General features: G+C 42.6%; 1 protein-coding gene across 1 annotated transcript in view; it reads left to right on the forward strand.

Annotated features, from left to right (window-relative positions):
* The first annotated feature begins 527 nt into the window (after window positions 1-527).
* roraa (RAR-related orphan receptor A, paralog a) overlaps window positions 528-13729 on the forward strand; it is a 171770-nt gene continuing 158568 nt past the window's right edge. Inside the window, exon 1 of the mRNA XM_061076896.1 lies at window positions 528-819. Within this exon, the coding sequence (XP_060932879.1) occupies window positions 666-819 (154 nt within the window). The 5' untranslated portion in view covers window positions 528-665. The remainder of the gene's footprint in view (window positions 820-13729) is intronic.

The raw sequence follows: 13729 nt of genomic DNA on the forward strand, positions 1-13729 counted from the left end.
AAAGTAGTTTTATGAGTGTGAGTAGCCCACAGGGTGCAGCCAGGAAGGGGCATCCACACACTGAAGGAATCTGCCATGAATTATTCCTCAGTATAAACTTGCAAACATCCTTCTGCTCGGTGATTATGCTTATGAATATGAAAGTAGAAATTAAGCTGTTTTCAAAAGAAAGAAATAATAAAACCTAGTGTTTTAATATAAATGTATTATGATCACTTATAACATGGTCTGGATCATGTGCTGATGCATGATATGATGTATTTTCACTTTCAAACTCTGCAGCAGCTCATGAGGGATATTTTAAAGAATTTCTCCAACTTGAATACAAACATGTAGAAAACAGCTGATCGACGTTCGACAGTAATAACACATTATAATTTCCATGTAAAGCTGCTGCGGGTCGATCAGCATGGATTACTTTCAGGCCTACATCCATTCTTCGGCTATTGACAACCTCTCCCTTCCCAGTGTGCATGACTGGAGCTCTCACTAGCGCTGCTAGTGGACAATCAGACCAACACACCCACCCCTACACACACTCGCATTTCTCATTTCTTACTTCTAGTCTAAATTAGATAGCAAGGCGTAGGGTCGGAGCTCACAGATCACGTAGAATTAGTTTCCAGCATTAGCGCTTAGTTCAACAGTCAAATCCGAGATTCAACATGGAGTCCCCGCCAGATCCAGCGAGCGATCCGGGCAACAGCGCCTCGGAGCCGGCTACCCCGGTCAGGGAAACCCCGGTGAACCTGGAGCCGCTCCGGAAAGCGGACCATCCAGCCCCGGTTCGGAGGCAGACCTGCTCCAGCACCAACAGAGGTAAGAGCACCGCGTTTCGCTTCGGAACACACGCCGACCGAGGGGGGGGTTATTCATTAAAAACATCAAACTTCAAAATGAATTAAATCGCTCCCCCGCATGAATAACAGCGCACTGCCTGAACCCAGCGAGCCACCGCAGACTGGGCTTCTGGTCCAGAGCCACAGCGGCTTGTTTCTCTGGGTTTTGGGGCCGATCGGTGGTGCTGTGCCTCGGTGTGTGCTGCCGGGGCTCCGGCTCCACTGACAGCTCAGATCACAGGGGGAGGGGGTGGTGGTGGGGGGGGGGGGATACGGTCCCAGATGTCACATTGACTCCCGCTGCAGGATAAATCAATTAGCCAGCAATTTAGAAGTGACCGACAGGAGCTGCCCGCGGTGCCGACCCGAGCGCCCGGACGCCTCATTGGCAAAGTGGCCAAAGTGAACTTTTTTGGGGGACCTGGGGGGGGGCAGGGTATCGATCTGTCCCCCCCCCCCCCCTTGTCTTCTTCTGACATGTCCTCCCTCCACTATCCGTGAGACAGCACGCACACACAGCGCCGTCTGGCTGGCCGGGTTTGTGTTCTCATCTCCCGCTAACACATCCAGCCTGGTCCCGGGTGCCAGGAGGGGAAGAGACGCCCCAGCAGCTGTAATGTGTTCAGCTCCAGCAATAACAATCCCAAATAAATAAACTCTTATATCCCCATCAAATCAAGTGTGTGCGCAATGCTGCCGAGGAGCATTTTTACATGATTTATCCACCACGTCCCGTCCCTGTTGTACAGTACAGACAGTGTTTAACCACACCCCCCTCTCGGCTGTCTTTACTAACCGGGCTCATGCAAGTTCAGGAGAGAAACACTGATTTCTCTTTTCTCTTTTCTCTTTCTCTCTGCTGATTCCCGACGAGCAGAGAAGCCGGAACGCGCTACGGCGAAACGCACACGGCTGCAGACGTGACAATTCATTCATTGCACGGGAGAGGGGGGGGTTCTTGTGTGTGTGTGCGCACTCTTCCTGTGCGCAAGGGTATATTTAGAGTGTGATATGATGAATCTGGAATGTAAGCTGGTTATGTAACAGGTTTAGCCATAAACAGGCGAGCAACCGAGAGCAGAAATCACCATCGCGTATCTATCCCCCACCCCACGTTCACACAAGGAGTTCACCCTCTTCCCAGTGTTCCCAGTGTTCCCAGTTCCTCCTGATCACCACAGGTCCGATCAGTTCAATGAATAACACGAAGCGGCTGCAGCTGGAGCGAGTGTTTCCACAGCAGCAGCCGAGGGGAAACAGAGTGACTTTGTGGGCTGGCACAGCCTCACAGCACTTATGTAATCGCGGGGCAAAGACAGGTAGCTGGGAGGCTCCGTGGATTGATTTCTTTTTTCACAAGTCTGACTTTGAGACACTCCTAACCTGCTGACCCATATTCACCCCACCCTTTTATGCACATGATTAAAGTGCGTCTGGGAAAAAGAAAGACAGGGGGAAAAAAAAGAGCGCCTTTGGTCTGTTATGTAATTCTGAATGGGTGAAAAAAAACATGTTCGGTGGGACAACATCTGCTGCCTCAAAGTTTCCTTGCTCTGACACTTTATTCTGACCTTTTCTCAAAGAATAGGACCGGTTGTTGAAGAGTTTACGTAGAAGAGGCCTGGAGGAAAAGTTTGGGGAACTTTTTGAAAACTTGGAGTTGGTAAACACGTGTGTGAAACTGCTCTGATTTGATATGTGCAGTTCAAATCCTAGTGTTTAACATTTCCAATGACCCAGTGCATGACGTCTGCTCTATTTTCAAAGACATATTTTGTAATAATAATTCTCAGAATAATTAGTTCGTCACCTGTAGCTTTCTTGTACAGTTTCATATTGTAACATCAAGTTAGTGTGCTCTGCCGCCTGCTGTAAAGACTCTTGAACATGTTGGAGTGTGTCTACAAGTCAATATAATGCCGCTTCAACCGACCTTTATTTGTTTTAAAATGAACTGAGGTCATGATTTTATATGGCAAGTCATCTAAGAGATAAAATATTCAGGGATATTTAGAATGTCATGGAAGAGAGCAGGAAGACCGGCTAAGAAATAACGGCTCCGTGGTTTAATTTAATAAAGCGTTCATGTAAAACTACAAGTGTTCCATTGAGGAGCAAACTGCACTTGGGTTATTGCAGTGCCACAGTTCAGCGCAGGATTCCTAAAAAAAAATCAAACTATAAAAAGGGGTCACAGCAGTGAAGCAGACTTTCTAAGACAGTGTTTAGGATTACAGTTCAACGCTCAGACAACACAGCGTCTGCGAGGCGACAGACACTTGCTCAAGCGCAGTTCCCCCCTTTACACCAGCTGTATTAGACTTTCTGTGGATGCACATTTCTTATCCTGCATGCAGAGCGTTTACTGTTTTTAACCCTGAGTGCTAATACCTTTTTTTTTTCTTTTTTAAGTAGAAACGGCTTACTTCAGCAGAAGCTCTGCTGTAAGACATGAGCAGGTCAGAGAACAGGCCTGGGAGGGCTGTAGATATCATTACTTGAAAGAAGAAAGGGTGTTATTTTCATATAGCAAGATCCCTCAGTTTGCAAATTTGGAAACAATCAATATTAATGGCTTGGTTATGTAAGGTGGTGCTCTCTCTGCAGAGGCTCGAAACCTCACAGCCGCACCGGGAAGCTCCGGAGACGCAGCTCTGATAGGAGCTCCGGTTTCCTGGATCCTCTGTTAACATGACTTTGTTTGAGTATCAGTGCCGTGTGTGCATTTGCGTAAAGTACTGTGTTAGTATAGCACATCCGCCTGTTAAACAGTGCTTGGTTTTTCCATTTTAACAGGTGGAATTCAGGGCTAAAGCATTAAATAACTTTATTGAAATTGTAGAAGTGGTCACCAGGTTTAGTTTGATGTTGTGCTCCTAAGTACTGCAGTGTGTCCTGTGTATTAGTCTCCCTCAGTGTCATATCTACAGTCCATCTCTTTTGACCTTTTCGCACTAAATACCATCTTTCATTCTATGATGTCAGAACCTTTAGTGCCACCGTAGATTGTCCTGTCATGCAGCTTTGATATAATTTTCTTAAGGAAAAAAATAAAGCAGTTTTAATTGATGATATCTTATATAACAAATCTGAACTAGAAAGGCACAGAAAACAAATATTCAGTCTTCTCTTAATGAACACGTAACCGCACCTTCATCCAGCTGCTTTATTTTGGGTCATGTGAAATATTATCTTTTGGCTGGAGTGGCAGCATTTATTTAGTTAGTTATTTAGACAAAAGACGGTGCAGGGACACAGAGGCAAAAAAAAAAAAAGGAAATGTTTTTACACAAAATCTCAGAGAGCTCAAGGGTTGGCATGGGGCGTGCATGCCACTCGAGTGGACAGCAACATTATTGAGGCTGTGGCATTCTCGAATTCAGTGAATCAGGGCTCCCTGCCCGCTGGAGAGCATGAAGATACAGGTACAGGCTTAAAGTTGAGCCTTCAGCTCGTGCAGAGCCGGGAGAGGAACTCCATTTGGGTTCTCTTTTTTTCTGGGCGACTGCCTATAACAATATGGAGTTTGAGTCTGCCTACCTTATAAATTCTTTAATGTGGCTGCAGTGATAATTTCTTGAGCCCTTCTATTGGTTCCTGTCAGACAGTTAACATTGTTAAATTTTAACAATCAGTCTATTTGAAGTCAAAATACAGTTTGATCAGTAAGTTCTCTTCTGCCTAACAGAACCAAACACCAGTCAGTGTAAATGATTAAAGATAAACAGTATTTCTCCTCATGTACACTGAGCTGTTGCGTTGACGATTATATCCTTTCTCCGTTTAGACTTTGGCAGCACTATCTATGAAAAAAAGTTCTGTAATGAGCCTCAAAGGTCAAATCACATTTGAGCGGCAGTGTTATTATCTAAGGAGGATGTACCAGTGAATGTCAACATAACACCAGGATTAGCAGTTAAACGAGCACTGATTTAGGCTTTGTCATGTCGTGCTTGCAGCACCTTCTTTCTCACTAACACTCCAAAATAATAAATAAAATCTATAAAATGATTGAAATGATTGAAATTAAATATATATTATTTTTTTTAATCATGCTCACCTCTGTGGAATTGAATATATATTGTAGTATATGAATATTTTTATGTCACAATCCAATTCTTTTTCTTCAATCTTTTTAAAAAACTTGGCCACCTTTGTGTGTATGCATCTAAATATTCTGTCCAATGCGATCTTTAAATCTTTTAATAGAAAGTTTGTTTTCATTTTTTTCAATGTCTTAGTTGTGATAAATATCTCAGTTTCACTTGTAAACCATTTATTTTTGTTTTAAATTTTACCTCGATAGCCTGCATTGTTGGTCAACATGTCAAACTTAGCGAAAGAAATAAAAAACCATACAGTACATTTTACAAGTCCTTGTAAACTAAATGTTTTTGGTAGTGCTCGTGTTTAAATATCAGACATTGGAATGTTTGAGCTCCACTAGCCTGAGTACAGGGCTGGAAGTCGACTGTTATTTTCTTGGTCAGGCGGCTCTGACCACTTCGGTTGAGTTTAATGTAGCAATGCAGCCTCTATGGCGTGCTCTCTGGATTTTAAGATTTCTTTGTTTTTTCATCCCTGGAGTATAACATTTTAAATACCTGTCATGTGAAGGGTTTGTAAATCATGTAATAGGTCTGATGATGTGAGGTGGAATGCTGTATTTGGTGGAAGGGAAGTGGCATGAAAGGACTCCTGTGGATTTTATTGTAGGAAGCTGCTTTGTAGACGAACTGTTGGTCCCTCCCTGCCAGTGACAGTTTACACACTGACAGGACGCTGCTATAGCTGTTGGCGGGCAGACCATTGCCTGAGCTCGCACCTCATCCATGACTCCCTCTATAAATCTAAACATCTGGACCAGTAGATTTAAGGCTAACCACTCGGAAATCTATAGACATTTCAATCTACTTTGCACAATTGTGTTTTTCTGATTTGTATTCTGTGGCGCCTTTAATATGATGCAGAAAACTTGATTTACTGAGGTTCAAGTGATTTGAGTCCATGTGCTTTCAATCAGTTCAGGAATTTTTTTCAAGTGCAACGGTTGGACAAGTTGTTATCTGGCGCTGGCACGTTAAAAAAACGTTAAATCAGCTCAGGATTCGCTTAGTAGATGCGGAGCAAAAAATGTAAGGATTTAAAAAAATATATTTTAACTAAAACGCTACTACAGGGACACATTCTGCAGATGTTCCTGTGTATGGTAATATATATTTAAAAAATATTAATTGGATTTTAATACCGGCAACGCAGTGCAAAGCCTAATAGGTTATATTAATTAAAGAAAAGTTTTGAAGTCAAAGCTAACTTAGACCAAACATGAAACTTTGTGCCTTGCGGGACAGTTTATTTTGGAGTTTGAGTCACCAGTGGCTTAACTGGGGCTGGCGAGGAAGTTTCAGCTGGTGACTGACACCAGATTTGATGCGAAATCTCCAGTGGTGAATGATTGCTCAGATCTATGGCCTATTTACAGAAGTTTGTATCTTAGATAGAAAAGTCTGAATAGTAATGACCGGAAATACTCCAGATGCATTATTGGAGGGCGTTAAAGGAATCTAAATTTAATGTGGTACACTGCGACCTAAGTACTGGCGTTGTGCGGCTCTGTTTCTCTTTGATATGAAAAGGGCCTCTCAGAAGAGGACTAGAGGGACAGAAGTGGTGAGAGGGGCCTAAAGGATCACTCTGAGGAATTCTTATGCCTCATATAGGGCCAAGCTTTTCACATCTCCCCGAGTGTTGGAGGGTGCAAAGGCTCCCGAGCAGGTATAAGCCCCTCACATGAAAAATCCCAGCGCCCAGTCAGTAGCTCGGACCAGCTGTATCTTTCAACCCATCACCCCTTTAACCTTTCAACGAAATCAGACCGGACACATAGCGTACGCTCATGCTGCTTCACATCATCTGTGTCAAGTCATGTAAACCTAAAGCACTCAGAGAAAATATATATTGTTAAGGCCGCAGAGAACTGATGTGTAAAACACTTGAGAGACAAATCAGAATGATCTCCGTGCCACGGAGCTCCCCCCCCCCCCCCCCCCCCCCGACGTCATGTGCATGTGCACTCTTTGAAACAGGAAGAGGATACGTTGTAAAATCTTAAGTATGTTATTCAAACGGCACACCTCAAGAGCCTCTTAACCGTTATTTATCGTGCTTTCCATAGGCTTAATGGCCCTCGTGGCAGCTCTGTTATAAAGACTCTGTTGAGAGCAGCGATACAACATCAGACTCAGATGAGAGAGGAAATATCTGTTGCATATCGTCGTCCGTCCAGCACCGACGAGCAACAGAAGAAAGACTAAAGAGTGTGAGCCTCCTCTTTGGTTAGAGAAATACAAATGTAATTTAACAGTGTCATATTTTGAGTATTCACACTGTGTAATAGTTATACAGTTTGTTTCAAATGAAGTCTGGAGAATGTGTTTATTTGTAAATCTCTGCATTATTTTACACTTAATGTGAAGTTGCTGTTTTTCATCTGCTCAATGTAAAACAGTGTCTTCAATCCTCTGAATTCAATAAATTAAAATCAAATGTAAAGTTGCAGGAGTAAAGCATGTTCAAGCATATCGGCTCCGATTTGCTTAGGCTCTGTCACATAAGATACAGTAACGATATTGAGGAATAGCGTAACACGCGTATCAGGTACTCTGCCGTAATTTCTGTTACATCAGCATGAGACTGTTACTTAACAAAGTTTATTCGTCACCTGGAACAAACAAAAAACTTTTGGAGCTAAAAAATAACTAGGAAATCAGTGTCATTTCTGTTGGCGTGATTATTTATATTGGAATAACAAGTGCAACTTAATCTCATAAATAAAAAAGGGAGCGATACGGATCCGTCCCCTCCAGGTACTGCCGCCACTTAATCGAATTAGCTCCACTCTCAGGCTTGACGGGCTCTTCAAACACCCCTGGTGACTTCTGAGTGCCGATTACAATCAGCTACTATTTTCAGCCTTTGATTAAAATCTGGTGAGGTTGGACAGAATTTTTTTTTCCAGAGTAGAAGCAACTACTTATTAACATCGCATCCCATCTCTCTCTTTTTTTCCCCCCTTTACCAGTTATAGAGGGGCCATTGGTCTGGAGTAGTTAAACAACACCCACAAGTATTAATCATGTTGAATCACTCTGTGGGAAACTATTATCTCATAATAGTTAATGTATTGTCCAAACAAGTCTTTTAATTATTTATTTATTATTTTATTGTTTTTATATGAAACAAATCTAAGCTTATCAGTTGTATTTGTTTTACACTGTAACATTTAGTCTGTTTGTGGTGAATTGTTACTCTGTAGTCTCTGTGAAATTATGTGGTTGTAGAGTTTTTTCATGCTGCAGACGACAATAATGAACACAACTCCTTACACGTCAAATAATAGAAGATGATCACAATTGTCTGCGCCTCACACAGTGTGTCACCGAATCATAACGGGCCCGACAAAGACAAATCCTGCTCTTTTGTTACTTTGAAATGACGACGTTTGAATATGAAAAAGTCACTAATGAATATTTGGTTCTGGCTTGTGTCTGAGGATTGATTGCTTTAGGAGGCGTGTTAAGAGTTCGGCACGATGGGCCTCAATCAGCGCGCTGCCGTGCTGCCTGCTGGCAGTGATTGAACGACACTCTTCTCCACGTGTGATACACGAATCCTGCTCGCGTTCGCTGACAAATATCATCTGTCTGATCAATCAATATTTGGGGCTTTATTTTACTAATGCAGTGCTTAAGAGGCAATAATTAACGTCATGCTCGGTTGTTAAAAGCCTATTTTTATGTGACAGACAGAAATAGACGTACAGAAATAGTCAGATGAAGGCCTTTGGTTGATGTTGGTCGTGGCATATCGAGCAGACGTTCCTTATGCGCTGAACTATGAACTTTTCAAGAAGTTGAAGCTTTTCTCATTGCACGATGATCTGTTGCTTTCAAGTTATGTTAATGTGCCAATCCAGAGTTATTTTTTCTCCACTTTCAACAGTTTTCTGTTTTGCTGAATGTTAAATACTTTTGTTCAGCCTTTTGTTGAGGTTGTAACTTAGTTTGTGTGGAATTGAAATATAGCATGAAACGGTTTAACTGAGGGAATATTCATTCGATGTCATCTTGTGTTAAACAAGTGTGGCTTGTGATGCTCATTAATTTCTGCTTGCTCCACTTGCGGTGTTTGGGCTCTCTTCGCTGGCTCGGTGCCACTGTGTCTTCTGAAAGAGCCACTTCATCTCTGTCAGGGGCAGGTGGAAATTTGCTGCACACTTCTAATTGGACAAAGTGCCTTTCAAACTCCGAGCCATCATACACCAATCGCATTATCATACAGACCAGGTGTCAACAGAGGTTTCCACCTCCCTTTTCCCCTCTTGCTCTCCGCCGCGTCTTTGGGTCTTTGGTCTTCTCCCTGTGCTGTGCCGCCTTTCAAACTCTCTGCCGCCTACTGGCCCGAGGCGTAATAAGCCTTGTGCAGATTAATTACAAGAAAGCACACTTGTTATTTTGACTTTTATTGTGTACTGCAGAGCAACTTTCAGACAAAAACATCTTCCCAATCCTGCATGATCAAAGTTAATATCAAGTAATTTGATTCTTATTTTGCCGGCTGAAGATCTTTGCGCAGGTCTTTCCTTAGTTCAGAGCCTTAAATGGTAATGGCCTGGTCATCTTTAGTCTCAGACACAGAAACATTTGCACCAGCCAGAAGCCGAATCTGAGGCTGCAGGCGAGCTCACGGGGGCTTTAAGGTCTGCAGAGTAGCTCGGGGCCAGACCACACCGCTCTTTGTAAAAAAAGGTAATCGTTGAAATCGTCAGATCAGTTCTTCATCTCACAGGTAACCGGTGAGAGGAGCAGCACTTTGAGTGATGTTATTTTGTCCGTCTGGTTCAGTTAAAAGCATAACTCCTGAATTTTGAATGAGCCAGGGAAGTGAAACAGACTCGTGATTGATGCCAGAAAAAAAAAATTGTCCAAACATGGCGAGATAAAAGACTTTCTATTTGTATCATTACAGATTAATTATAGAAGAAGCTCAAGTGCGGGAAAATGAATGTTATGTTTTAGATCCTCATTTTGTTTTCTGGACACTGTGAAGTGAAACCTGGAATCGGATCGTCTTTTGTCAAAACACCCGGCTCGAAAATGAGAAAAAATGAAGAGACGTGTTCAGTGCTGATGCAATTTCAGGCTCTGGCCTTCGAGCGTGCATTTGTGTATTATCAGTGCAGCAGTTACAGCAAATATTTTCTGTTGATATGGAAAGCGGGGGGGCATATAAATGGGAAGAAAATAGGGCATAAAGTTTTATATTTAGGAGAAGCACAGGTAAAGTTGTTTGAAGGATATGAAGTAAGTAAGAGGTTGAGTACGAGCTGAAATGATTACGTGGCCCACTTTTGGCAAATTGGAAGTTAAAATTCAACACAAACTGTTTACAATTTAAAGTATATTAAACATAAATATACAAATATGAAAGTTGAAGAAACCTGAATGAAGATCATGAAGTGCAAACCTTCTTGAACTCATTTACATTACAAATTATATCCTAATATATAAAGCCTACACTAAACAACCGATAACTGTTTTAGTGCCGCAAAAGCTCCAAACTTGTCATCAGTTGTCTCCTCACTGCAGAGGCCATGGAGCCCACACTGACACCTGGTGCTTATCATAGTCACACAAGCAGCCAAACGTGGTGCTACCTAAAGTTTGTCATGTTTCTCCCTTTACGTGCAATCGTTCTGAAACATTTGCTGCACGTTCTGGTTTTGAAAAAATCTTTTGCGTGAAATACAGCCACACTTTCGACAGTTTAGCTTTAGGCATTTTGTGTCGACTTGAAACTGGCGTAGCTACCAGTTAACTGAAGGCTTCCGTAACGTGCTGTCACAGCCATGGAAAGAGTGTGTTGCCACCAGAGTTAAACGTGATGTTAACCAGACACACGCTGTGATGTTTATGTTGCCTGTAAAGACGGCAACTATTTCAGAAAACAACGGAGGCACCAAAATGTGGCAGAGAAATCTTCGTTGTGATTCAGTCCGGTAGTTACCAACTTTGTATGATTGTGGTACTTAACCTTACTGACAACTTTGCACCTGGAGAGTTTCTTCTCTCACTCTTGTGGTTGAGCGCTGTTGAGAAAGCAAAAGTTTAGGAATTCAGAGAAAGCACCGCAGCAATTTATCACTGGGTTTGAGCGTTGAAAGGCTCAACCAGTCGCATAGTGACAAATACTTTATCACTTCTCCGTCCAAACACTGGGCAGACATGGCAAAATGTTGGCATACTGAATTGCCTGTCTTGTCTGCATGTCATCAGCGCAGATGTATTATCATGTGCTGATTTGATTCTGGGCAAAAGAGAGTGGACAGGAGAGATTGATGATGGTGTCCCCAGTTAGACAGATAACACCTGATTCTGCCTGCAGGGGGTTGGTCTGGCACACTCCCCCCCCCCCCTGCACCTCAGACACTGCGCTGAGGAGGTGAACCGTTCGTTCGCTCTGTGCAAATTCAGGGCCACATTCAGAGATGATCCCAGGACGATTGAGCCAATGTGGCCCCCGAGCACTCTGCGCCACATGATCCATGCATCAGCCACACCTGGGAGAAATCCACACAGGCGTGGGGGTCATTTGTTTAACACAGGTGCATCATGTATCCAAATGCACTCGGTGCACACATGGTTGAAAGCACGCTCAGAGACACACGCATGCCCGATTGAACACAGATACACAAGTGTTAATGAAATGCCGTCTGCGCACATGGCTTTTCAGTCTATTGGAAAACTGTCAGCAGTGTAGCACCTTTTGTTATGACCTGATGTTTCTGTCACTTATAAACCATCATAAAATTGTATTTCAAAAATTGTGTGCTTGAAGACACACTGTTGAAAGGAGTGCACTGAGGTATGACAGATTGCAGCTGTTTTTGTTTTGGAAGCATCTACTTAGTATTTTATAAATAACACATATTAAACTAGGATGGCACTTGGTAGAGTGTGTTCCTCCTCCAAAGCCCAACATTCCCTTATGAAAACACTTTTAAATCAGATCCATATATTTATTTGGATCTGCATCAGATTGCGCATACTCATAAAACAGTTTCCTTAATGTGGCTTCTTTTTCCCCTTCAAGATTCCACCAAGTTCTGTGAAAATCCATTCTGTAGTTTCTGTGCAATCCAGCTGACAAACAAACCACCCAGTAAAAATATAATTTTTATAGAATAATTCATTGGTCTATCGTCTTGTCTTAAAATAACAACAGATGTTCTCTTGCTTTTACCAGCACCTGTTAGTAAGTAATTTGTTAGTTTTGTCAGAAAGTGGTGAAAATACATTCAACTGCCATTAAACAACAAAATAATTAGAAGAACATGATTCTATCACACGCTAGAAAGAAACCTGTGTGGTGACTCAGCTATTGGAATTTTTGATGCTACAATACAAACGGGAGAAACATGCAAAGCCAAAGACGACAAACAGCCCTCCAAACTTTCTGTGTGCGGAATGAAAAATTAACAAAGAGCAAAGCTGTGCAAGCTAGCATGTCGCAAGTCCACCACAACTATGCATGCAGGGTCATTTGAGAGCTGTGTGTGTGTGAATGTGTGCGTGTCTTTGACTTATGGTCAAATAGGTATAGAGGTTATGTTTTTGCTTGAAATGTCCATCACCAAACAGAAATTCCAAACTGTCTCTCTGGCTCCAGTTCTTCAAATAAAAGGATTTGTCTGCTTTCATCTGGTTTCAATAATTGAAAATTGTGTACTGTGGACTTTACGGTTGGACAGAAATGCAACTTTTAGAAGCCTCTGGTTAAATTCTCAATATTTTCAAAAATGTTTACAGACTAAACAAGTATTCAGTTAACAGAAAAAGTAATTGAAAGGTGAAGCTCATGTGATTTGAAGTGCAGAATAAAAAGAGTAGTAATCATATTGGCATCAGGCTTAATTATTCCCTCCTCCGACTGTGCCATATGAAAAAAAAAAGCACTTCTGTTGCTGCTACGTTATTTGTTAACATTATTTACCAAGCTCAGTAACATCTGAGTGGCTTATGATCCCCTCGTATCAAAGTATACGCGGCTACATCCTCAAACAGACATACAGAGGAGCAAAACAAATTGTCTGTTTTTTATTCAATAGCAAGGCGTGCAGCACGGGTTCCCAGTGTGTGAAGCAGATGGTGAAAGGCTAGTGTATAATAGATCTCAATATTAACTGCTGCACATGCTGGGCGTGTTGGTGGATGGCACACAGCAGAGTAAAAGAGAAGAGATGACCTTCTGTCCCATCATTTACCCCCTCGTGCACCCCATACCGCTCTCAAATTACTTTGTTTTAGCCAATTAAAGCAGCCGGCTGAGCATCAAGCAGGCTGCCATTTTTCGCTCACCTGGACCCATGTGACATTATCGTTCTGTCACTGGGAGAGATGGCCGTAAGTGGGAATCTCCGACGTGGCACAGTGCCACCTTGGACCCCACAGTGTTCACTGAGATTAATGCAACGACTGTCCCTCCTCCGCCTTGCGAGGATCTCAGGATCTCTCTCACCTCATTGACGGCACAGCTCCTCACCGCATGAGCCAATGAGGAAATGGCTGGTGGTGATAACCAGGTCCTAAGCAGACAATAGATGGACGGCGAGGGATATTTTTTGAAACGCTTCTGGTGCAGAAAATGATCCGTTTCTGAATGTGCACGGAATCTATTGTCGTCAAGTCGCCTTGTCGCTGATCAAGATGGCATATGCTGAGAAATGGCTCCCCACCCAAATCCTTTAATGGCTCAATAATAGAAAGAAAGACAGCAGACACAACAATACCATGGCATGGGATGAGTGGAGGACTGGAGTATGTGGTGTTTAA

The sequence above is a fragment of the Limanda limanda genome, chromosome 8, assembly GCF_963576545.1.
Source record: "Limanda limanda chromosome 8, fLimLim1.1, whole genome shotgun sequence".
Classification (NCBI taxonomy): Eukaryota; Metazoa; Chordata; class Actinopteri; order Pleuronectiformes; family Pleuronectidae; genus Limanda; species Limanda limanda.